Source organism: Pomacea canaliculata, linkage group LG5, assembly GCF_003073045.1.
Source record: "Pomacea canaliculata isolate SZHN2017 linkage group LG5, ASM307304v1, whole genome shotgun sequence".
Classification (NCBI taxonomy): Eukaryota; Metazoa; Mollusca; class Gastropoda; order Architaenioglossa; family Ampullariidae; genus Pomacea; species Pomacea canaliculata.
The window spans coordinates 16,624,784-16,650,944 of record NC_037594.1 but is presented as its reverse complement, the minus strand read 5'-3'; the positions used below and the strand labels follow the sequence as shown (position 1 = coordinate 16,650,944).

Below are 26,161 nucleotides of genomic sequence, written 5' to 3'. Positions count from 1 at the left end.
ACCCGCCTTAGCAGCGGGGCAGTGTTCCCTGCCCAGTTACAAGAAAGCTGGTGACCAGACCACCCACGCCCGCCTTGCAGCCGGGGCCGGTCTGTTTCCTGCCCAGTAAAGAAGCTGGTGCGACCACCCAACCCCCTTGCATAGCCGGCCGGCGTGTTCCGCCAGTAAAGAAAGCTGGTTGCCGAACCCACCCACCCCGCTTGAGCCGGGGCGGTTGTTCCCTGACCCAGTTAAAGAGAAAGCTGGTGCCGACCCACCCCACCCGCCTTGCAGCCCGGCGGTGTTCCTGCCCCAGTAAAGGAAAGCTCGGTGCCGACCCACCCACCCCGCCTTTGCAAGCGGGGCGGTGTTCCCGCCAGTAGAAACTAGGTCAACACCAGCCACCCCGCCTTGCAAGCCGGCGGTGTTCTGCCGAAGTAAAGAAAGCTGTGCCGACCCACCCACCCCGCCCTTGCCAGCCGGAGGCGGGTTCCTGCCCAGTAAAGAAAGCTGGGCGACCCACCCACCCCGTTGCGCCGGGGCGGTGTTCCTTGGCCCAGTAAAGCAAGCTGTGGCGCCGGACCCACCCACCCCGCCTTGCAGCCGGAGCGGTATGTTCCTGCCCAGTAAAAGAAAGCTGGTTTGCCGAACCACCCCACCCGCCTGCAGCCGCGGAGAGCGGTTTCCTGCCAGTAAAGAGGCTGGTGCCGACCACCCACCCGCTTGCAGCGGTGGCGGTGTTCCTTGTCCCAGTAAAGAAACTGGTGCCACCCACCCACCCCGCCTGCAGCCGGGGCGGATTCGTGCCCATGGTAAAGAAAGCTAGGGCCGACCACCCACCCCGCTTGCAGCCGGGGCGTGTTCCTGCCCCCAGTAAAGAAAGCTCGGGCCGACCCACCCACCCCGGCCTTGCAGCCGGGCGGTGGTTCCTAGCCAGTAAAAGGAAAGCTGGGTGCCGTACGCCACCCACCCCGCTTGCAGCCGGGCAGGTATTGTTCCTGCCAGTAAAGAAAGCTCGGTTGCCGGACCCACCCACCCCGCCTTGCAGGCCGGGGCGTGTTCTGCCAGTAAAGAAAGCTGTGCCGACCCACCACCCCGCCTTGCAGCCGGCGGCTTGTTCTCCTGCCCAGTAAAGAAAATGATAGGTGCCGACAACCACCCCCGGCCTTGCAGCACGGGCGGTGTTCCTGCCAGAAAGCAAAGCTGGTTGCCCGACCCACCCACCCGCCTTGCAGCCGGGAGCGTGTTCCTGACCCCAGTAAGAAAGCTGGTGCCGTGACACGCAGCCCGCCTTGCAGCGGGGCGGTGTTCCACTGCCCAGTAAAGAAAGTTGGTGCACCCACCCACCCCGCCTTGCGAGCGGGGCGGTGTCCTGGCCAGGTAAAGGAAGCTTGGTGCCGACCCACCGCACCCGCCTTGCGTCCCGGGGCGGTGTTCTGCCCAGGTAAGAAAGCTGTGCCGGAACCCACCACACACCGCCTTTGCAGCCGGGGCGGGTCCTGCCCAGCATAAAGAAAGTGGTGCCGACCCACCACCCCGCCTTGCAGGGGCGCGGTAGTTCCTGACCCAGTAAAGAAGTGTGCCGACCACCCACCCGCCCTTGCAGCCGGAGCGGTGTTCCTGCCCAGTTAAAGAAAGCTGGTGCGACCCGACCACCCGCCTGCTAGCCGGCGCGGTGTGTCCTGCCCAGTAAAGAAAGCTGATGCCGACCCACCCACCCCGCCTCTGCAGCCGGGCGGTGTTCCTGTCCCGTTAAAAGAAATGCTGGGCGGACCCATCACCACCCCACTTGGCAGCCGGGCGGTGCTGCCAGTAAGAGAAAGCTAGTGCCGAACCACCCACCCCGCCTGCGAGCCGGCGGGGCGGTGTTCCTGCCCAGTAAAGAAATGCTGTGTGCCGACCCACCCACCCCGCCTGCCAGCCGGGGCGGTGTCCTGCCCAGTAAAGAGAAGCTGGTGCCGACCCACCACGCCGCCGTGCAGCCGGGGCGGTGTTCACCTGCCCGTAAAGAAAGCTGGTGCCGACCCACCACCCGCCTTGCAGCCGGAGGGGCGGTGTCCCTGCCCAGTAAAGAAAGCTGGTGGCCAGACCCACCACCCCGCCTTGCAGCCCGGGGCGGTGGTGCCAGTGTAAGCCTAGCCGACCACCCACCAGCCGCCTTTCCAATGCGGATTCGTGCGTGGGACAGGGCTGGCCATCAACGGAGAGTGTGGGTATAGCGTGCGTTGCGGCGTTTTGTGTATTACAAGGAAACCTGTTGGCTTGGCCGGTCATGCCGCCTGAGAAAATCAAGTAGAAATTATCGATTATACGAAAATATGATTAAAAAATATGATTAAAGACTATCTTTGTACTCTGTTTAAAGCGCTACTATCTCTTTAATAGAAAGCTTCAGAATGAAAAGAAAGAACTAGAAGACTAAATGAAAGAAAAGCAATCTCGTGCCTGTCTTTAAAAACTTCCTTTGGTGATATTTGTTCTGTAGTAAAGTTACATCCTGATCAGTCTTCAAAAGATACAAAAACAGATGCATTAAAATAATTAAGTTAAAGTAAGAGACTTACAATTTTTTCTCCTGATTGATTACTTGTTTACATCTGTATCGAGAAACATTTGATTGGAAATAACGTACGGTACGAAGCAGAACCATGATAAGCCTTGATCAAAGACAGCCGCGTATTGTCTATGCGAACATACTTAAACGCTTTTATCCGTGCTGTGATACTTAGTAGTCTGAATTTATGAAAACTACAATGTATGCAAACAGTTTAATTAGTATTTATGCACTGTCTCCGTTGGCGGCATGCAGCACCTGGCTACAGTGATTTACAGCCTGTATAAACTCCTTTGTATTGTTATCGTAAGAAGAAGCTGATTCGTGTGACAGATCGCCCACCTGTCCAGGTAAATCTGAGTATGGGGAGATGGAGAGGATGGCACAGAAACTTGGCAGCTCAGCAGTGGGGGTGCTCTTGCCATGTGAGCTAGTCTCCAGCTGACCACATCCCCTGTCTGTATCCTGATATTTTCGTAAACGTGCCAAAAAAAAAAAAAAAAAAAAAAGACCCATACAAAAAAAAAAAAAAAAACAATAACAAGCGCTGAGAGAGGACGCGCACAGAACATGCTGTTTAATTTGTTATATTACAGTCATCATCTGTTTTTTGTTTGTTTTTTGTTTTTTTTTTTGTGGTAGGGTGTCAAACTGTCTCGATGGGCATGTTTAGTATTCGTAAAGATTCATATCTATTGATAAGACTTCACAGCTAGAATACATGATTTCTGCTTGGAAACATTCACAGTTGACAATCCCTTTAGCAGAATAGTGAAAAGCGACCCAGTCTAAGCGTGTGAATGTTGGAGCGGCAATAATTCGTTAAAAAGTGTTGGCAGACATACTACAGTAGTTGTTTACACAATTGGTGTTTCTGTTTGATAGAGGTACATAGCCTTCTGGGCAAATGCTGCAATGTCTTCTGAGCGTCATTTTGCATACTTTGCGAGAATGAAATTGTTGTTTTATATGTGCCGTACGTTGGTTAAAAAGAAATTGCTCATGTTTAGTTCAGAAAGACATTATAAGAAGAGATGTCGAAAGTGTGACGCCCGAGTCTGTATGATTCTGCTTGAGTATAATGACTGTGTTTGGTTTTGTTTTTTTACTAAGAGGATGGAATAACGTTCTTTATTATTGTGGTAGGTTTGTTCGACTACTACGAAATTTACTTGAGACTGATCATTATTAGCATATAAAAACATTATGTGATAACAGACAGTCTCAATCAAGTTTTGTTTCATGGCGGTGTCTCTGAGGATTGCTGTTTAATTATCGTGGGATTGTATCGTAGATGAACTGTTTGTGTATAACTCTTTTCCAATCTCCTTCTTCTTTTGGACCTCTTGTGTACGACCCTTACTTTCCAACCACACATAGAAACATTTCTCCATATAGCGACATTAAATATCTCAACCGGAAGAAAAAGCCGATCAGTGTTGACGCGGAAATGGTGGGTTTGATAAGAAAATTGATCTGTTCTTGCTCGCAGGTTGGGAAGGAGACTATTGGTGACAGAGTATTCCTCATGTTTCAGAAGTATTTGGTTCGAGAGGTAGTTGAGACTCGCAGCGGGGAGCTAATCTTATTAAAAGGAAGACAAGTAAAACACTATAGTGTGGATACTGATTATCAATTGACCTGTATTAAAGCACTGAGTTTGAAACTATTGCAGCAGCCTTTCAGAATGTAGCTAGCTGTGAGAGACTCCCGGGGAATGAGGTCAAATGGATTTTTTGTTCGTTCCCAGGGAAATGGAGAACAATCAGTAAAGGACCGAAGAGATATTGCATGCAAATGTTTATTAAATTTTCCTTGAAAAGAAATTTGCCAGCTGGATAAAATATTATAAGGAGGACGAAATAACGAAACTGAGCGTAGCGAAAGGGAGGGGAAAGGGTTGATACACAAAGGATTGAAATGTTCCTAGTAAAGAATATATATACATGTATACACAAATATTTCAATGCACATATGTGGATTTAGGTATTAATCATAACTAACTGTCGCTTAACAATTTCGTTGGGACTGTGTAGGAAGTACATGGGAAGCATAGCTTTACTGTGACAGGAGTCACAATCCAGGTGAACAGTAAGTCGCTAGGCACCAACACAAATGTTTAGTAAACTATGGTGTAACACCAATCATTGTCTGCCACCTTTCAGCTTCGTTACACATGAGAAGCCATTATCGTCGTTACGACTGATTGAATATCAAAGGCCTGCGCTGACTGCAGGTAACATATAGTGTTCTCACTTACTGCAGACAACCGGTAAATTGTTTTCTGACATGGCCTTTTTAAAAGCTATGTTTATTCTACCTCCAACACTACGTGAACAAGGAAGTTCAAAAGGACTAGTATATAGCAGTTATCTCGAGACATATTTAAATCATCGATAAAGGGTATCGTACTTGCTGTATCGCAGACTGTAGTTCATGTGACTGACGATTTACACCTGACGGACCTGAGCTTCTTTCAAGTTACGGGATTTGTTTTTATATTATGCTAAAGTATCATAAAAGTTGTTCTCATTTGGAGATGATCAAGATTTGTGTGCTGACCGATATTTCAATCTTGACATTAAATGTCATCAAATATTCGTTTGATACACACACGGCATCAATACATGTTTATCCTTGACGTCTCATGCTGTCATAGATAACAAAATGTTTCAGTGGCATCCACAACTTGTCCAATAAGACGGTCTCGTAGAGAAAATAAAACACAATACCAGAAATACATTTCACGCATAGTATAACACGATAACTAGGGAATAGTTTAACTTTGACTTCAAACGTGATCATATTCACAATATCACTGAAAAATAAACCAGTTATATTTTTGATATCTACTGAAGTCAAATACGAAAAATATTTTCTATGACATGTACTACACAAAACAACATGCTGCAGGATGGATAACATCGACACTCCTGTAGGACTAGCATAGGTAAGAGGGTTTTGGACAGTGGGTTGGGCAGTTATTTTCCCAAGGGGCGGAGAGAACATAGGAATGGTTCTAGAGGCCGGATGAGAAATGGGATGGTTTTATGAGGGCGGATCTAATTAAGTTAACTCAGTTTACCCATACGTGTATAGCAATAGTATATTTAGCTGGTGCGGCAGCGGGCGCGGTCAGAGACAGAGGCGGCGATCGGCCGGGGCCGGCTTGTGCCAGGGTCTGGTTTATGTGTCCCTTCCCCACAACACAAAGAAGAAAAGGAAAGTGAGAAGACGTAGCCAGACCACCCTGTTCAGACACCAGAAGCAGAAAATGAGGTGGTTTTAGTAATGACAAACAAGAAAGAGAATATTACAGTAATACAATAGAGAAAATATATTGAAACATACGGATCACACATGGATGTACGTTAAGGTTATTAAACGTTAAGAAAAATAGAACTTTAAAACATGTTTGGATTTCTTCCAATAGCAAGGTCAGTTTGGTGTTCGTTCTTTCCTGTAACACTTGAGGTTTATTAGAGAGTACAAACATCATACTTAGGCAGTCTGTCACTTTCTTTTCGATGTGTTGTCTTTCATCGAAAAAGTCATTGCTGCTGTCACTGGCTTGTGGGTCGTCTGTCTTTGTCTTTGACCTGACGACTTGGCAGGGTCTACTAGCTGCACTTTGCAAACATTTTTCACCTGGTTAGTAGATTTTGAGGCCTGCTCATTCTCAGACTGCTTTTTCTGTACTTCATGCACGATCTTGTTCTGGTCTTCAAACTGAGTTGCTAACTTCTGGAACGATTTTGCTAAAACTGTTATCTCTTTTCTGTGTTCCTGCTGTTGTCTTTTCATTTCCTCAGTCAGTTTGATTTCCATGTTGTGCATTTGCTCTAAGAGTTTGTTTTTATCAATCTTATTTTTCTTCGCCTTGTCCTTTATTGTGATGTCTTGGATTTTTATCTTATCGTCTTGCTCTTTCATTTTCTTTTCATGATTTTTAATTTGTTTCTCCAGATCTTTCCGCAGTTTTTTTTCCATGCGTAGTTTGTCTTCTAGTTCTTTCTGCTCTTCTTTCAGTTTTGTGATATGCTCCTCTAGTTTAGTTACCTCTTCAAAAGCTTTTTCGAGATCCTGCGATTTGTAGTCGAGTAGGTGCTTCAGATTTTCTATTTCTTGTCTGGCTTCTTCCAGTTTTCTGCGAAGCTCGTCTGCTTCATCTTTCTGTTGCTGCTGCGAAGATGTAGGGTCCAGCCTAGTCATTCGAGTACTTAGGATGTCCAGTCTGTTTTCAACATGTCCAATACGACCTTGGAGCTGGCTAAGAGCTTCTTGCTTGGCTGAATCGGTGAGGGTAGTTCAGGGTGTTCAGATTCTGCTGAAGTATCTTCCTGTGTTTCAACCCTTGTGTCCGATGAGCTACTCATGTTGCTACTCAGCCATTCTTGGATTCTTCTGAAAGCACCTTCATGGCGAGTGTCACGTAAAGCTTGCAAAAATGCTTTAAAACCTCTGTCTGTTCGCATGGTGAGTTTGCTCAATAAGCGGCGGCTTTGCTCTTGACGAGAATTTCGACAACTTTCCAGTCCTAGGATATTTTCTCTTTCGTTTTCATCTAAGATCATATTGGCATACAGTTCGTTGACTATAGAAACCGCATCCAAATTTTCCTGCAAAAATACCGAATTGTTTTGAAGGCAGTCGAGCAGTCTCTGAGAGAGTCTGCCGCGAGGAAACCTTGGAAATGTACTTTGAGCCATCGTGAATCCTATTAGATGTCTGGGCTTCAATTTCTGTCAAAATAAGAAAACAATACTTAGGAAAATTTAACTTTTACTGCGCACATGTAACTTCACATTGTTGACACTATCGGTCTTATATTCACACAAACTAATTTTCATACGACCGATAAAAAACAGGTTTTTTTTTAATTTCTTTGTATGTATATATCGCAAACAATTTATTTCTACACCTTATGACAGAGGAGCCACGTGAGGAAATTGCTTCTTCTACTCCTTTGGTCACTACACCACTTCTAAATCCATGATCGAATCACATGAGTGACAAGTTTTTTTTAAGAAACTAGTCAAAGTAATTAACTTTTATTCCAGGTATCTGTTCTTACTTTCTTACAAAACCGCTACTTTTATTAATTTTGACAAGTCTGTGTAAAATATCCAAAGTGTAACGCCTGACTTACCTCATGAAGGGATCACAGCCTTTAGACTGTCTCTAAGCACGCCAGTACCTGTACAACCTTTAAAGATATTGCATGTCCTTTACCTTGCCATACACAAGGCATCAACTAGGAAGTTACCAACGATACAGCAATCGTTTCATACACATCGCTTTTTTAACACATTTCATGTCTCCCCTAAAGAAGACATCTGGGGTACATTGTAATGAACTGCATTTATACCCAGATTATAATAAAATCTTAGTTTCCAAACAGTGTGGTAATTGATGTTACTCTGGTACAAAGTATTCGGGATATGCTGGCGGTTCCTTTTGACTCCAGTCTTGCTTGCATAAATCAAAATAGCAGAAAAAATTAATGAAGTTGTGTATTGATCAAAATTTATTGACTTACTGAAGATTTCGTGCAATTGAAAGGTTGCACACCGGCATATGTTCTGATGGTGCTATTTAACTTGAGAGGCCACACTACGTGGACACGCAATAATCTTATTGTTCTTTAGATCATCGTTCATTATTAATATATCTGTGTGTTTTTCTTTTTCATTTTATTTATTTTTTGTTAAAGCGCGCGTGGGAAGAGAAAGGAGAAAAAGGGGGAGAGGAAAAGGTGAAAGGGAGGGGGATGTTGTCCGGTCTCCAAAAAGAAGACGCCTGCAAAGACCCTGCGAGCAGGCGACGCGTGAGGGACAGGTATACGCAAGGACGAGGTGAAAAGTCGTTTGATTCGCCCAACCCTCGCGCGCACACCTAACGAGAAGCCAGCAAAGTACGGGAAGCATAACACGAACAGCAAAACAATCGCCGACACGCGACACTCCATCCATACATAATTAGTACACAACCATATCTTAAAATACATTTTAATGCAATTATAATAGTAATTCAAAACAAAATGGATCATAAAATTGATATTCTATTTATCTACATAAACGTGTTAAACACACGAAATTCAGCAATAATACCAGATTGTCTACATGTTTCGCATGTTTTTTAACATTTTACATTCTTCCAGACACAATTTAAATTTATTGTTTGTGCTTTTTGTGCAGTATGTAGATTCATTACATGGTAAAAATATCCTTTAGACACAAGGTCATTTCTTTCTCGCCTTATTGTCTTTAATACGATTAGTCTTCCCGTGCGCTGTTTTGCGTGCCCGTTGTCTGTCTCCTTGATAAGAAGACTGCATAGATTTTCGGAGAAGGTGCATCTTCGGAGTATTTCTCATCTGAACGTCTAGGCCAGAAGCATTTGCTGTAGCCTGACTCTCTCCAGGCTGTTGATTCTGTGCCACAGGCTCGCCGATAGCCCTGGCCTGGTCTTCAAGCTCTTTAAGAACTTTGGAAACATCCTCAGCTTTCTTTTGTTGTTGTTTCACACTGTTTTCTCTAGTCTGGAGTTCTGTTGCCTGTTCCTTTAGCCTACTGTCCTGGTTATCTATTTTACTTCATGTTACTTTACTTTTACTTCTTGCTCTTGAGCTTTTAGTTTAATCATCATCATCATCAATCATCATCATCAATCATCATCATCAATCATCAACATCATCTATCATACATCATCCATCAGCATCATCATCATAAAGAAGAAGAAATGGGAATTTATTAAGCGCAATATATCAGCCAAACTCGGACTCATTGTGCTGAACAAGATCACAAAATAGTAACAAAGATGTAGAACAAAATCACAAAGTAGTCATAAAAATGTAGAACAAGTTAAATAAATAGAAACAAAGATGTAGAAGGAAGTTTGCCTTCCAATACTGTTTTTTCTTTACTCAATGTTTTTATCTGCTGCTGTAGTCTAGTTATTTCTTCCTGAGCTTTTGCAAGATCCTGAGATTTGTATTCCAGGAGTTTTTTAAGATTTTCTATTTCAGTTAGCATTTTGCGTAGTTGTTCTGCTTCTTCTTTCTGTTGCGATGAAGGTGTAGGGTCCGGCCTGGTCATTCGAGTACTTCGGATATCCAGCTGGCTTTCAACATGTACTACACGACCTTTAAGCTGGCTAAGCTCTTCTTGCTTGGCCGAATCGGTGAGGTTAGTTTCAGGGTGTTCAGATTCTGCTGATGTATCTTTCTGTGTCGCAACCCTTCTGTCAGTTGAGCTACTCATGTTGCTACTCAGCCAGTCTTGGATTCTTCTGAAAGCAGCTTCATGGCCAGTGTCATGTAAAGCTTGTACAAATGCTTCAAAACCTCTGTCTGTTCGCATTTTGACTTTGCTCATTAAACGGCGGATTTGTTCTTGACGAATGTTTCGATAACTTTCCAGTCCTAGGATATTTTCTCTTTCGTTGTCATCTAAGACCATATTGGCGTACAGTACGTCGACTATCAAAAGCGCATCCAAATTTTCCTGCAAAAATAACGAATTATGTTGAAGGCAGTCGAGCAGTCTCTGAGAGAGTCTGCCGCGAGGAAACTTTGGAAAGGTATTTTGAGCCATCGTTAATCCTTTTAGATGTCTGCGACTGAATTTCTGTCAAAGTCAGAAAACAACAATTAGGGAAACTTTTAATTCTTATTGCGCTCATGTATCTTTACTTTGTTTACACTATTGGTCTTGTATTTACACAAACTAGTTTTCATAAAAATGATCAAAAAAAAAAACAACAGTTTGTTTTATTTCTCTGTGTGTATCTATATCGCAAACACAATATACCTCTGTACCTTTGACAAAGGAGCCAAGTGACGAAATTGCTTCTTCTACTCCTTCGGTCACTAAACCCCTTCTAAATCCATGCTCGAATCACATAAGTATAAAGTGTTTTGAAGAAACTACTCAAAGTAATTATCTTTTATTCCATGTATCTGTTCTTACTTTCTTACAAAACCGCTACTTTTATTAATTTTGACAAGTCTGTGTAAAACATCCAAAGTGTAACTCCTGACTTACCTCAAGAAGTGCTCACAGCCCTTCGACTGTTTCTAAGCACGCCAGTATCTGTACAACCTTTAAAGATATTGCACGTTCTTTACCTGGCCACACATAGCACATGAACTAGGAAGTTACTAACGGCGTATTATGAAAGACCAACTATACAGCAATCCTTTCATACACATCGCTTTATTAGCAAATTTCATGTATTGCTATGTAGAATATCCCCTAAAGAAGATAAACCGCCTCGGGTACATTGTAGGAAACTGCATTTAAATTAAAATCTTAGTTTCCAAACAGTATGGTAGTTGATGTTACTCTGATACAAAGTATTCTGATTATGCTGGCGGTTCCTTTTGAGCCCAACCTTGCTTGCACTAATCAAAATAGCAGAAAAGATTAATGAAGTAGTGTATTTATATCGTTAAAAATATTATATCGTGATATATTTATATAAAACAACTATAAGATATCTAAATAAATGTTATTTGCCCTTGCTATACATGTATATGTTGTTTATAAGTTATTTTTACTGCTACGCCAGCGCCATCTTGCCATGACTTCCATTTGAGATCTTCGCATCAGTAGTGTCAACTTCAGACTGATTCCTTTTCTACAGTTGCTAAAGTTTTGATGGTAAACTGTCACAGCAAGCTTCGTGCACTGTAAACACAGGTCTGATAGACTAACACTGTGCATCTCTCTGAAACTAGATTGTGACCGTTAGCGTGATGCTCTTAAAGCGTCGCCATCATGGAACCTTATTTTTGTCTGCAAAAGTTAGCCATTGCACCAAAGATTGACAGTTGAGCTTCCATAAAAAAAAATAGACTAACTCTCAGCTACTGTTTAAAATCAGAATTTTATTGGCTTACTGAAGATTTCGTGCAATTGCCAGGCAGTACACCGTATATGTGCTGATGGACTGATGGTGTTATTGGACATGAGGGGCCACACTACGTGGACACGCAATAATCTTATTGTTCTTTAGATCATCGTTCATTATTAATATGTCTGTATTTTTTTAATTTTATTTATTTTGTGGTAAAGACTGCCTTTGATGTTGGTGTAAAGTGCTATATAAATAATAATAATAATAATAATAATAATAATAATAAAAATAAATATTAATAATAATAATAATAATTCCCCTTCCCACTTGTGTAGAAGCAACATAAAATCCTGTGCTGCTCGTGTATTCATCTGTCACTTATTACTAGCTGTATGTCCTCCCTTTCCATCCACCATTTGCACAAATCATAATTATCATCTATTTGTTGGAAATAACAACCAGGTCAATCCTGGAATTTCATGTATGGAATGTAGAACAGAACAAAAACCCGGATTGTTAAAGATATCTCGGTGCTTTGGATGAAAAGATCTGAATGTCTGCAACAAGGAAGTGAAACACAACCTAATGTACACGTGACTAAACTCTTCAGACCACGGGTCCTCAGGGGATCGTAAATGATACACCCTCCCCTTCTTTCTTGCTGGTGACAGACGAGGGAAAAGCGGGTATATAGTAGTCTTTGAAGATTCCTGATATGACAGAGAGAGAGAGACTGAACAATTAATCACTATTGACTTCAGCTATCATTTCTTTGGTCTGATTCTTATTATCCGTGCTTAGTGTTTATGATCTCTCGCATAAATTGCACACTTTATTTGTTTTCTTACACTCATGCATTCACTCAAATCTCAAAACCAGTCATGCAACAAACAAAAGCTTGCACCTGCAAAAACTGCGAAACAAGTGGATTTGCTGCTGGCAAATAAATAAATTGCCCCTCCAGAGTCGCGTTGCAGTTTCATGCTGATGATATCAACAACTTAAACCTTTTGACAAGGGACAGACTGCATGCACTCATAATGACCTATTTAACCCTTTCACTAAGTTGCATCAGGTATGAGCAGGTGTTCAAAGAACTGATATCCCGTTTTGTACAATAACGTGTTTGGAACGTGCAACAACATCACGTACGCTTCCTTTAGATTAGAAGATATATCAGCAGTTCTCTTTCCTCCCTAGATAAATGTTATTTACACCTGAGAATGCGATCACGTCGGGCATGACAAAAACAACCATGATCTTAAAACCGTCGCTGAGCTTTGTGAGCAGAGGACGAGAAATGAACAAAAGGCATTGTGGTTGGAGGAGAGTACAAGCCCGGGAGCCTTCATAGGCATATATGGGCAACCTACCCCTACCCTTCCCACCTACCTGCTAATGACGGTAAGAGCGGGTGTACCAGTCTGTGGAGATTCCCGATATAACGGCAAGAAATTTTAATTATAAAAAGACAAGGTTGAAAGAATAAGAGCAAGGGACAGTAGCAGTTGTGTGTCACAGATCACTCGATCCGTGTGGAGGGCCGGAGTGGAGGCTGCGTCTTCCGAGAAAGGTGTGGTATTTGTATTTTTGGACATCTCGGCTTTTTGGATGTTGAACTTTTGATGTGTTCTTTTCAGTAGATATGAATGAGTAATTTTGTTCTCGTTTGTGACTGTCAATAGGCGCAGTCTGCGGGGCCAGGAGATGGGTCGTGAATGTTTTGGTCTGGCTGATATTGAGTTGTGAGGTCGCTCGATCGTCCCAACCGTTTGTTCTTTATTACGACGTTTTCCAGAAATTACTTTCCAAGTTATAAATAATGCATTTTTAGAGAGCGTCTTTGTCTACCCAGTTCATGTGTATCGATCGACCTGTCTTAAGATACCTGCTATAGATTGAGTTGTATAAATGTAATTGTTGCCTAGATAACCTTATAAGTAGTAGCAAGCAATTTAAACATTTGTAAGACAATAGCAGAATTAATAAGCTAGGCCAAAAGGGATGATAAAGAAAAACATTACAATATGGTTTTCAACATTTAAAGAAACGTGCTTGAAGTAGCATGGTTCATGGAATGAAAGCAGACTGATCTCCCCACTAAGACCCCTCTCATGAAGTTAAGACCGGATTTTGGTGGACTTTGGCGAGTCTTATATAAGAGAGCTGCTGTGCAGTCTTAATAAGAGAGTCTTAATAGTGAGGTTTTTTAATGTATTAGGTGATTTTATCAGTTTGCTTCAACTAATTGTTATAACTGTCATTAGAGGTTGCACTGTTGCTTAATTTTTTTTAATATACATATTCATGCGCACAAAAACACATATTAAAAATTATTGGCTTCTGAAGTCTGACAGACTGATTCTTATGTTTAATGCTACTATGACTCAGATATGAGTTATGATGTCAATGTAGTGGCAATTATTTAGATAAGAGGCGGCACTAATGGTAATGGTAATGTGATTGTGGAGGATCATGAGAAAGGACAAATATAGAATTACAGTAAATACATGTAAAATAACTTTCATGCTATAAATCTTACTGGTCAGAAACGCCAGATTTTTTTTCTGAAACATTACATTTTATCACTGAAACATGCATGGAATGTTACATTGGTCTTTTTTCTCCCCTGTAGCATACATCTACAGAAACTTAAGCAAGATGCTTTTTTAGTGTATATAATGCATATGCAAATTTTATCAAATCTAAAATCTATTTGCTGAAAGCTTTATCACAGATAACAATTGATGTAAAGAGTGTGTTATCAAATTCTAAAAGTTTTAAATATTAACATATTATTTATTAAAAAGCACTAGAATTAGAATAAATTATAAAGGTAGATTTTTTTACAACATAAGATAACAAAATCTGAACTAAAGTCACCAGTACATTTAATAAAAAATGCATAAATAAATGGAAAGAAAAGACACAAAATGTGTAGAATAGGAGAGCAATTACATTTTGAAAATGGATCAGTTTATATCTGTAGATATTTGTAGGAGACCTGTTCAGGTTGTATGCAACACAGTGATAATAAAACAAAAAGGTCTGTTCTGTTTCTGATAAGTCACTGCATTCAGTCTTGACGGCGCTGAACAGCCTTTGATTGCTTTGTTTGACTTCTGTTGCTCTGTGTTCGAGATACACTTGGAGGTTGATTGGTGGCCTCTGTTTGTCCTAACATTTTTAAGTACTTCTGCTTGTGCTGCAAAAAGAAATATCTCAAATTGTACCTCAGTCTACAGGAGATCCTGTTACATCCCTTGTTCTATGCATAAGTGTGTGTATGTGTGTGAATATATGTTTGAGTGTGTGCATGCATGCATGACTGTGGATTGTATGCGAATTTTACATACGAGTTTGCATGTACACATGAGCTCAGTAAAAAACACAACTTCCCAAATTCAGCCTACAGCAATGGATGGTGTGGTGTATGTACATGTGAATGAGCGACAGACAGAAAGAAAAGAAAGAGTGGAGGGGGTAAAAGATAAATGCCAGAATGGACAATGTGCTATGAGTAAAAAGGATCATACCTCTTCAGCAGGCAGACACTGTCCTAATGACTCCATTAAGAGTTTGTCCCCTTGAACTGCAGTACAGAAGTCCTTGAATGACACTCGACCATCATGATCATCACAGTCCTGGTTAACACACAAAATATTACAGCTTTTAAAAAGATCAGCATCCTGTAGAGTACATGCTTTCCTATTATCCACACATTTTCTGTTTATTTGTGTACCAGAAATACTGCCGTCTAATAATATTTGTGTACCAGAAATACTGCCATCAAATAATATCTCTGTTCCAGAAATACTGCTGCAAAATAATATTTACCTGATTCCAAAATTTGTTAGAGGAATGCTTAAATGTTTCCTATAATCTTAACTGCTGTTTAATTTTCATAAGCACATCATATGTTAAGGATACTTAAAATAAACTGACATGAAATGACATGGATCAAACAAAATCACTGACTGCAAGCTCATCAGTTATTCTGCCATTAAATCTTCATGCAAAAACTCACCTGTTCTGTTTGCACTCACACACACACACAACTTTTAGGAGAACTCACAAGTTTCTTTAGAATAAGGTCTGTCAGGTCTTTGGTACCTTCTTCATCATCATCTTCAATAGATTTCTGCAAAAACTTGATAAACTTAATGAAGATCTTCTATGCCATCTTTAAGTGTTCTCTGATGGAAGTGTGGTTTCTGATGCTTTTGATTTGTATGAATGCATATGCATATACTTTTTTATTTAACCTTCCAGTTACTGGCAAATGAGGTGTTAGAGACCTTTCTTATCTACAACCAAGCTTTTATTTTAGTTTATATCATTAGCAGCTTCCATTTCCTCTCCTTTGCTACTTTCCCTCCTCTATTTTAGGGGTTGGTGGATCAGACGCTACATCTTATTACTGAACTGGGTACTTGTGTGTGTGTGCATGCACATGTACATGGTTCTTGATGATGATGCTCTAACCTTTTTGTTATTTTGTATCCCAGAATTTCACAAATGGTTAGAACACTGAGACCAGAACTAGCTATAGTTTAACAACTGTGTGATATACAACATACCCACACCAGTTGACAACTATTGAACAGGTACCTAACCCCACAGAGTATTGGGAATGGCAACAAACTAAGAAAGGAGAAAAGAACACCATTACTAAAAACATTTGATCCCAAGCAAAGCACAGTCTCAACACCTCACTTCCCAATGACTGAAAGGTTATAAGTCAATTCTTTTACATGCACATATCTATGCATGTACATGTGTGTTTACTGGCACAAATCTGTAACTAAATGAGGAAGACATATAAAGATGGAAAGATAAAATGTATATTTCCTGTTGATTGCATGAAAATGCATACATAATCTGTTTATACATATGTATACATAGCTTTACATCTGCATGTACGTATACCTTGCGAGCATTTGAATGAGTGTGCATATAGCTGCATTTGCATGAATGGGAGTACACGTCAGATATATGCATATTTACAGGTAAACATTTGCATATTCATACAAATATGCATACTCTTCTCTTTTATCATAAATACTTGAATAAAACAAATCAGACTTTGCACTCAATGATTATGACATTTTTAATAAAAGGTAAAATCAATTAAACACATTAAGCTCCTCATTTTAAGGGAATTTAAAGTATTAAAAAATCTCTTTTACAGAGGAATCAAAAATGAAAGCACATTTTGCACAAACTTGAATAAATAATGGATCAAGACAACAACATTACCTGTTTCAAGCCAGTATTTGAACAGTTTTGTTGTTAATGTCTTACATTGTCATAAGCATGCATATATGACAACACTGCTGACCTCTGTGGGATATATCATGATGATTATCTAAACACACCTTGTACACCTTGCAGAGGAAGTACTAATCCACTCCAATCCATTCATATTTTTCCACACCTACTATTTTTGAGCCATTTAGACAACGTTGGTTCTTAGTCTGATATATTTGTTTTCAGCCAGCAACATGGCCTTAACCATCAAAGTCAGGCAATATACTGGCTCGCCTAATCCCACCCCCTGCCCCAAGAAGCAAACAGACTCTATTGGTTTATTCCGAGTGTTCAACTAAAATCTCTTCTGCCATTGGGGGTGTGGTAACCCTATGTGGGATTCCCAAATACTGTGCCTGGGAGGATGTATTCATCACATTTTGAATACCATTTCTCAGCAATATTGTCTCAAATGTGATCCGTGGCAAAATTTTTACAACAAATGAAAGTGAGACCAAACATATGTCATGTGGAGCATTTTACCTTGCTAAGTGCAATCTGATTGTAGGCACATCAACCAGCTCTGTTTGTAGAGACAGTTGAAAATAAAGTCAAACAGCTTGCTCAACAAATGTATTATTGTTCACATGAGAATCCTTATGTTGCTAGATAGCACTGACCTGTTTTGTACAGCATATACAGAAGGCAGAGCTATACCTTGCAAAGATAATAAATGACTATGGCAACATTGAATAATTTAATTTGTCTTCATGTCTTATCCCAAAAGGACTAAAACTGTAATTGTTTTTTCAATCTGCAAACATGTTTTAGTTTAGGGCAGCTGCTAAAATAACTCCATTATAAATACTATATTGATAAGTTTATATTGGAATCCTCTGTGCCATATACAATCCTCCTCCTTCAGTTTTATGTTGTAATTAGTTCTGTTATTCTTTATTATTAAATATATTTGTTTGCTTGCTTGAGTCAGAAATGTTACAAAAATAATAGACATCTGTGTTTTTATTTCTGTCTCTCTTTTTCATAAAAATATAAATCTTGAGAATGCAGAGACAATGGAAAGTAATTGAAAAAGTAATTAACTCACCTGAACTACACTGTTCTTCAGTAAGTGCATCACTTCCTCTCTTGTTATATAGCCATCTCCATTTAAGTCATACACATCAAAGCAAACTAAAAGTAAATCAGAAACATCTTTAATAACAATATCTTGCAGAATTTCATCAAACATCAAAAGCTAGAAAATGAAAAAAACTAGTTTGTATCATATGGCTCTTATTGAAATCGATCCTAGTTCGTAATTACAGTTTTTAAAACCTAAAATTTAGAACAAAGTTTTATGCATTAAATATGTATAATAATATTAGTAATGAGGATTTATATAGTGTTTTTCCAAAGATTTGCTCATGGTGTTTTACATAAATCTTATATAGACTAATTCATCAACAACCATGCACCCACATTCACATATAACAGACACACTCACTTCAGATGGATATACATTCACACACAAAGTAAATTAGAGACACACATTATGCATGCTCATGGTCAGGACATGGTCACAGTGAAGTCAAACAGCTTGTGTCTTAAGTTTAGACTTAAAGGTGGTAAGAGAATCAGCTAGAGTGACAAAGGCTGATGGGAAATCCATTCCAATAGGGTTTGGTAGGTGAAAGACTTCTGTCCGTACATCTTTGTCTTTGTTAGTGGGATTCAAGAAGCTTGCTGTAAGAAGATGAGGGAAGAAGTCGTGAGGGCATATAGATGGAAGTGAGTTCAGAGAGGTACTGAGGACAAATTCCAGAAATGGCAGACTAAGTCAAATTGGAAAGTTTGTAGGCTATACAGTCCACAACTGGCAACGAGTGAAGAGAGCATATTATAGGCCATATAGGGGATATATGTCTGAAGATGAGATAAGCAGCGTTATTCTGGATCCTTTGAAGTCTGTCAAGAAGATACTTGGGAATTCCATTTAAAAGAAAATTACAATGATCCATCCTCGAGAGCACAAAGGCACAGATTAGTTTTAGTTGCATTAGAGGTGAGATTGTGACAAATGGTCTGATCCTACAAAGCTCAAGGTAAGCATTTCTGCAGACATATGCACCTAAGTCTGCCAATGTATTTGATGGACAGAAAGCATTTATCAAAGACATGATATAAACCTATATGAACTGAAACCAAAATAGCAGCACAGGATACTGGAAATATACTGATCTCATATGGGTTATTTGTTTTCAGCGTTCATTAATTGCCACTAGAAATTTTAAATGAGGTAATTCAGGTTTATAACCATTGCTTCAGCTCTTGCAGGTTAACCATGTATATTGCTGGAGGATTTAAAAAAAAAAATTATCACAAAGCTATATTACTGTAAAGGAGATGAAACTTTTTGTGAGATATTAAATAGTTAAGACATTAAATAAGACTAAATAATTTTGTTTTGACAAAACAACACAGAGTTTATTTTGAGAACATACATTTCCTTTGTTCTTCAGGAGTTCCCTTTAAAAATTTTGCCATTCCCAGCACATAATCTTCCATCTTAAGATGCAGCCCTGTTGCACTGACATCAAATGTGCGAAAGACTGCAATAAAAACCACTTACTTCACGTTGTTGCATTTTACTGATGGGTATCACACTAGATTTACCAGTTATAGATGCAAAAAGGTCGAAGCTTTTCAATATTATATCTTGTTTTCCAGATGGATATGCATCTAAATATGTGTTTAAAAAAAAAAATTTGCAAGTGAATGTTAACTATTCATAGCCTAAATGAGGGGTGCTGCTCAAAACTGGTGAGGTGCTGTTGCGGCCCTATGCTACTCAAGGAGTCACAAGGAATAAACTAAACTAACCAATATTAATTATGCTTATTTTTTTGTCTGTTTAATTTATATTTGTGGACAGTAAATATTAAAATAAAAAATATCTTCCTTAAAACAACCTACTACAGAATCATTTTTTAAACTGATTTAAAAAAAAATTGTGTGTGCATACTATAAGTTCACACATTTAGTGGCTGCAACCTTTTCTAAAATTACATAGAGTTGGGTATTGCACAAAACTTTTAAAAAATTGTGTGCATAAGCAAACATATACACTTACTTCTGTCCAGAATAAAGTCATCAAGCATGTTGAATTCATTCATGAGATCCCCACGCATCGTGTCACGGTCCAAACCTTTGTCTTTGCATTTGGCTTGCCAGTTTGCAACCAAACGTTGCACCATTTCTTTGCTCACTGCAACAAAATCATATGTTACAGTACTTCTAAAATGCTACATAGCTAGAGAGATAAACACAAAGAAAGAAAGATAAGCACAATTGTTGTTGTTGATGATGATAAAAATAATAAAACAATACACCTTATGAAATACACATGGAAACAAGCTCAATGTGCTGTTCCTAAAAAACCACAAACAGATATTTAACCATACAGCAAAGAAAACAGTTCTGAGAGCATTCTTGATTCCTCTTGCATGTGCTGATGACCACCTAAACTTCTGTTGACTGCTGGTGGGTGTATTAACCTCTATATGTCCAGTGATGAGCATCCATCTGCATTACATCTGCTCCACGTGACTGACACTAATCTCAAAGTGAACTGATGGTATGTCGACCGAGAGGCCCTGGCCCCATGTTTAGTACCTGGGTATTGGGTATCACCTTTGTGAAACCTGATTGTGTAGGGGAAGTTGACACAGTCAGTGGAAGATTTGTATGGTGCCTTTAATTGTGGTCCCTCCTGTATGATACAGACTCAGTTACATCATCCAATGTTACTCGCTTGGTTCATATTAATTGTTCCTCTTTGCAATCACATTGACATCTCGTCAACAATTTTTTTACTGCATGTCAAGATTATGTATTACAACACTTAGTCATGTCCTCAGTAGACTTGGACAGTCACAAATTTAGAGATCATGACATGAATATTCTGATGATGATGGAGACCTGGCCAGAGGGAGAATGTGTACGTATATACTATATTGCTGAACAGAGCTAGGCCTGCTGGTTGCACCCTCTTCTCATTGTATAGCTATGACTTGCATGGTGATGGCATTGCAATTCTTGTGAAGAGCACATTGGCAAAGTGCATGTCATGCAATTCTTTCATTTGTTTCTGTGGAAAAAAAGTGTTATTTTTGTTGTTGTAAAGCACTTTCAGTCATCAGAAATGAGGCTTTATGAGTAATCCTTATTATATATAAATTATTTAAAAAGATAAATATTATATAAATTCTAATATTAGTATATGTGACAAGAGAGGGGAAAACTGTTAAATTGATGCCTATATATCAATCATGATTTGGTCTTTTTTTTTTGTTAGTAATGTTTCACTAAAGATCAGTTCTTTATGATACAGTACATCGTATTTGCAAGAAAAATGGAATTCCATATCTGCAACATCTTGAGCTGTCCCAAAATTATTGTTCAAGTGCTATATAAATCAACATCGATTATAATTATTATTGTTGATCGTGTATTATTATTCTTGTTATTTAATAATCGGTCTCAGATGGCGCCGGATAATATATATGTAAACAAATCCTTGTGTTATCCTATAGTATAAGCTTAATTGTGGAATGTAGTTATTAAGCTAATCGAACGCACGCACATTAATAATTGGAAACATACGTTTATGACGTTCATTTATAAATATTTACAAGCTAAATATTTATATATATATTAAATATTTTCGCGCGCGCGCGTGTCAGGCACATATATAATGATGAGAGAGCTAATATATATGATCATAATATCTAGCTAACATTTCAATCATCACACGACGCAAACAATATAAACGTGAATACAAATTCAAGAAAAATAGGATCACTCCATAATTAAACTAACTCACAATTTGTTTTCCGTGTTAGTTCAGCAATCTTTTTCTCTGGAGCTGCTCGTTTGGATCCCATTCTGAAACAGTTGTGCGACGACGGTCAAGAAAGTTCAATGAAAACGATGAATCCCACCTGGGAATAACGTTGCAAGCGCGCGGCGCATGCGCATCTACAAAATAATGAAATAATTTACTAGAAAAAGAAATTTCTTCAGCAGGCTTGTTTTTTGTAAAAAGTAAAATTAAACATTTTTCTTCTCAGTCTATACTAAATTAATTTTTTGTATTAAGTTTTCTAATATTTATACCGCAGTGAATATTGATAACATGGCGGACGCAGACTCTCTACACGACATCGACACGAGCTCAGACTTGGATGCCGATACTAGAGCCATTGACGCCGATGCAGAAAGCGAAGAGCAAACTGAGGACAAGTAAACTGCAAATGACTGACTGCTGTGTATAGTGATTAGCTCAAACCACCAAGATCTGATATTTCCATCGCTGCAGTCATCACACTTACTCGCATAAACCCCTTTTAGTTTTTGCTCTGCACAGCATTTATGCTGTTTCTCTCAAAATGTATAAAAATATATTGTTGTGGTTGTGTAATTTTAGTTAAAGTGTTTTTAATAGAATCTTAATTCTTTATCTATTTACAGGGTGAATTTTAAAAAAAAAGAATATGATTCAAATGTATATTAAAAGAATTGCGAGACCATTTGTAGACATGATTATCACCGATTGATATTGTATGATAAGAGCATCGTGACGTATTCCGCTGACTCTAGACAGTGTTTTTTCTGTACTTATGAATTATGTTGCAGATTTTATCAGTCGTGCTACAGCGCTTCCTAAGACAGTTGTAATTATAAATTGTTGGCTCGTCGGTAGGATGGATCTGGCATTTGTCGCACATGCGATCTACAGTAAATATTAAGAAAATGAGGAGATATCGAATACGTTTAATTTATGTTTTGTTTTTTTATATATTTTAGCCAAGATGCCACAGCAAGGAAAAAGAGTAAGAAGAAACGAAGGAACCAAGAGACCTTGACGCTCAAGTGTGATTCTGACACACAATTGGCCAGTGATGAAGTGGATAGGAGGAATCTGTGCTCTATGTTAGGCAAGTGCTAGGCGAGTAGCAAAGAAGTTAGCAGTGATCGCTCACAGTCAGGAATGGAAGCAGACTCAGAAAGCCAGGGTTCATGATTCAAAGAAGTAACTAGAGAGGGGTTGATGTTGGTGATATGGAGGATGATAAAAATGATAACAGGCTCAGGTAGGCATGAAAAATTACATTTCTGCTACTGTTAATGAAGTGTTTATGACGTCATTTTATGTGCAGGGGTTGTAGGAAGGGAAAGGGTGTGTGTATGTTGTTCTTGTAGATGTCTTGCTAGCTGACAGTTTTGTCTTTTTTGCTTGTGTGTATTTGTGAATGCAAGAGATTAAATTTAAAGAAGTATAGAAATCTTATTTTGCACATAAACTACAATGATTTTGAATGCCTTATCTTTTCAACAGTTAACAGTTTTTTGATTAAGGCTTTTGTTTTCCATGCTTAATTAGCTTCATACATGTTTTGATCAATGATGAAAAGCTGTTGATTTATTTTCATTTTTTTTTTTTAAAGTTTTTTTTTTCTACAAGTTAGAGTCTTGAGTGGGTTTAAACAGCTGGATTATTTGTAATAATGAGATAATACAGAAGATCTACTGATTCATAGAAATCAGTCATGCTACATGGGTCATTGTCTGAAACCATCAGAATAGGCTTGATAGATGTTCACTTCCTTCTTCAAGATCTTGTTTTTACTCTGATGCCTGATAATGTTGTGGCAAATTTGTTTCTAGAATCTGCTGTACTTTCAGCATAATATAGAATGGTGTTTATGCACATACTTTGATTTTTTCATTCCTTGTGCTGCTTTGCAGAGTGGTTCAGCCTTCAGCAACCTTGCTCAGATCCAGAAGCAGTGGAGCTATTGTCATGCAGCCCTCTGCACCAAAAGCTTGGAGAGGCAAAAAGAAGAAATTTCACTTCTGGGAACACAGCAGTACTAGATTTGGTATGAAAAATTGGTGCTTCTACCACTTTTCTCTTAATGTGAGATGCGAGGAAAGAAGGTTACAAAATTAAAGAAATGCTAAAATGCCACTTTGGATATGCTGAATGACATATCTTCAGAAAGTCATTATTATTATTATTATTCCTTTTTATTTAGTAATGGATTTCTTGAATTTGTAGTAATGGTGCATAATTGCTTTTTCTTAATTGAATGTAAGTTTAATATGTCTATTTAAATGTTTAATTTGAATGTAAGTTTAATATGTCTATTTAATGTTTACTGATATTATAGGGCTTTTGTGCTTGAGGACATATGGTTCATCAGTCTTGCCTCTGCTTTTTATTTTATTAGCTGATGTTATAGTAAGAACTAGAGAACTCTAGTTGATGTCATTGCTTTGCAAGCTAGAGTTTGTAATCAGCTTTCTCCCCTGTCACATTAGAATCGCATCTGCTTTATCTCATCAGTTGAATATGTTTATACAATTATGATTAGAAAATATAAATTGAAGGTAGATTCCATTAATGTCCAGTAAGAACTTTGCTTCTAATCGGGTCGGAACGCTAGGCAGGCAGGTACTTTGTACCTGGGCTAATAATGTCGCAGTAAAAGAATTTTATCCAAAATCCACACCCAAATTTTCAAAGTAAAAAAAGATTAATTGTTGTGTAATTGTTATTAATTTTTTCAAACAATGTGGGAAATTTATTGATTCTATTGTACCATAGTGGGCGCTATATTTTTGGTTAAAACGCTCGTAGCATTTAAGTGAGCAGCAGCTCGAAATTCGGACCACTATAATACTATATGTGAAATTTTCAGCAGAACTATTCAATCTTTGGAATAGATTAAGTGGATTCAATATTTCAGGAATAACAGTAGCACTGTTTTTTTTTCAAGCATTTTTTTTCAGTTTGATAGGATTGATTAATTAGTTTTTGTAGTAAAGAATTCGACATTTTACTGTTGAATAACTTGCACATCCCCAATTTGCATGCTGGTTGTTAACGGTAGTTGACTGTTCTAATTAAAGTTTTGACAGAGTTGTCGCTTTTAGGGTGGGTTTCTTTTTTTTTTAACCGTGATATCTATCATCACTGAAGTTTCCATTATTTTACATATTTTGCAGGTGATGTTATCTGAATGATTATCAAATAACGAGAATGAATGGTTTTTTTCTTTGTATATATATGCATGTGTAGTGTGCTTACTCGATCATAGTGCTGTTTTTTTGTTTGTTGTTTTTGGTTACGATGAAGTTTCGTGCAATGCAGAAATTGAACAGACACTGTGGAGAGATCCTCAACCCCTCTCTCTGCATCAGGCTTCATGGGATACTTTAAGACTTGGAGACCAGCTTATTGTAGAATCTCTTATCAGTAGAGGAATTTGCTATGATACAACATGCGTTTGTTTTGTATGAGTCTATACAATCGAGGTTTTTGGATATATAATTGATACGTGAATTTTGTGCTTTTTTTTTTTTTTGGTAAAGACATTTGCTAGTAATTGCACGTTTTTAATGAAAAAATTGGGTGTAAATGATTTGTTACAATGTCCGTCTACTAATCTGTCAGTAAAGGACTCTACCTGCTGATGAAAACTATGTAGAAGATGATGCACATGTTCGATTGATTTCCCAGAGTTTTGCACTGGTGAGCTCATGTGCAGAGATGTTTTTTTTTTAATTGTTTTTAAGGAAATGAATGACATGAAAGAATAAATGAGTAAGTGAAAGTGCTATGTTGTTTCTGTAAATCCTTTAAGTCTTTTAATGACAATTAAGATAGCTTGCAATGTGGAGTTTTTTTTTTTTTTGGGGGGGGGGGGATAGAGAGGGGTTTGATCTTGATGTAAAACTTGGCAAATGTATTACTTGTTTCACAGGGCATTCAGCCCCGTGGTTGGTTAGAACGTGGCGATGTGGGGTGCGAGTTATCAAGAGCAAGAAGCTAGTGGCTTTATCATTTAGTGCCAGCAAACACAACAACGGTACAAGAGTTTGAGATGACATTTAGTTGTCACAGATCTTATGGCGGCAAAATAACGGATTACTGAGATTTTGTCTAGAAGAAAAGCTAGAAGATGCAGTAGGATAGTCTATGTTCTTTTTTAGTTCAATAAGGAGTAGAGAATAATTGGGTTCCTTCGCAGTTATGAAAATTATTGAAATTGTAAAGAGTGTTATTTTTTTATGCATATATTGATTGCCTTACGTCTGCAGAAAAAGATGGTAGAAATCAACTGTTATGTGTTCATAAAGCGAGATCAAAACGGGTAGCTCCTGATTAATTAAGTAGATCAGCAGTACGTGTCACCACAGGGTTTCAGGCTGTTTTACTGCGGAGTGGTTTTCCAAACAGTGCTCTTGCAGGTATAGATATGTTTTTTTCAGAGGTAGGTAAAGATGAAAATATTGGATAAAAAAGGGAAAGAAGTTGTCATAGAAAATTGGAGAGTCTTTATGCAAATACAGATGGTAACATTATATCTTCATTTTACAATTGAGTATTTCAGACATTTCGCAATGGCATCTTAATTTATTGAATCTGATTTGCATATAATAATGGTCAAC

General features: G+C 38.8%; 3 protein-coding genes and 1 long non-coding RNA gene across 5 annotated transcripts; 1 reads left to right on the top strand and 3 right to left on the bottom strand.

Annotated features, from left to right (window-relative positions):
* Positions 1-5,948: 5,948 nt before the first annotated feature.
* Positions 5,949-7,746, bottom strand: LOC112565308 (centrosomal protein of 55 kDa-like). Of its 2 annotated transcripts, none has more exons than XM_025240696.1 (2): positions 7,683-7,746; positions 5,949-7,275 (listed from the first exon to the last, which is right to left on the bottom strand). In XM_025240696.1, exon 2 carries the CDS (start codon positions 6,743-6,745, stop codon positions 6,047-6,049), a length of 699 nt encoding a protein of 232 aa, XP_025096481.1. In that variant the 5' UTR covers positions 6,746-7,275; positions 7,683-7,746; the 3' UTR covers positions 5,949-6,046. The 2 variants fall into 2 exon arrangements, with proteins under 2 accessions (XP_025096481.1, XP_025096482.1); XM_025240697.1 differs by lacking the exon at positions 7,683-7,746 and adding an exon at positions 7,455-7,544.
* Positions 7,747-8,580: 834 nt separating this feature from the next.
* Positions 8,581-10,666, bottom strand: LOC112564588. The gene is made up of 2 exons (XM_025239514.1): positions 10,579-10,666; positions 8,581-10,161 (listed from the first exon to the last, which is right to left on the bottom strand). The coding sequence occupies exon 2, from the start codon at positions 10,126-10,128 to the stop codon at positions 9,397-9,399; it is 732 nt and encodes a 243-aa protein (XP_025095299.1). The 5' UTR covers positions 10,129-10,161; positions 10,579-10,666; the 3' UTR covers positions 8,581-9,396.
* A 3,285-nt stretch (positions 10,667-13,951) lies between these two features.
* On the bottom strand, positions 13,952-21,660 carry LOC112563657 (EF-hand calcium-binding domain-containing protein 1-like). The gene is made up of 7 exons (XM_025237857.1): positions 21,528-21,660; positions 19,776-19,910; positions 19,147-19,254; positions 17,751-17,836; positions 15,468-15,533; positions 14,929-15,036; positions 13,952-14,597 (listed from the first exon to the last, which is right to left on the bottom strand). The coding sequence occupies exons 1-7, from the start codon at positions 21,586-21,588 to the stop codon at positions 14,469-14,471; spliced, it is 693 nt and encodes a 230-aa protein (XP_025093642.1). The 5' UTR covers positions 21,589-21,660; the 3' UTR covers positions 13,952-14,468.
* Positions 21,661-21,799: 139 nt separating this feature from the next.
* On the top strand, positions 21,800-22,555 carry LOC112563656. The gene is made up of 2 exons (XR_003099097.1): positions 21,800-21,946; positions 22,511-22,555. It is a non-coding gene; the product is annotated as an uncharacterized LOC112563656 (long non-coding RNA).
* The last annotated feature ends 3,606 nt before the right edge of the window (positions 22,556-26,161 follow it).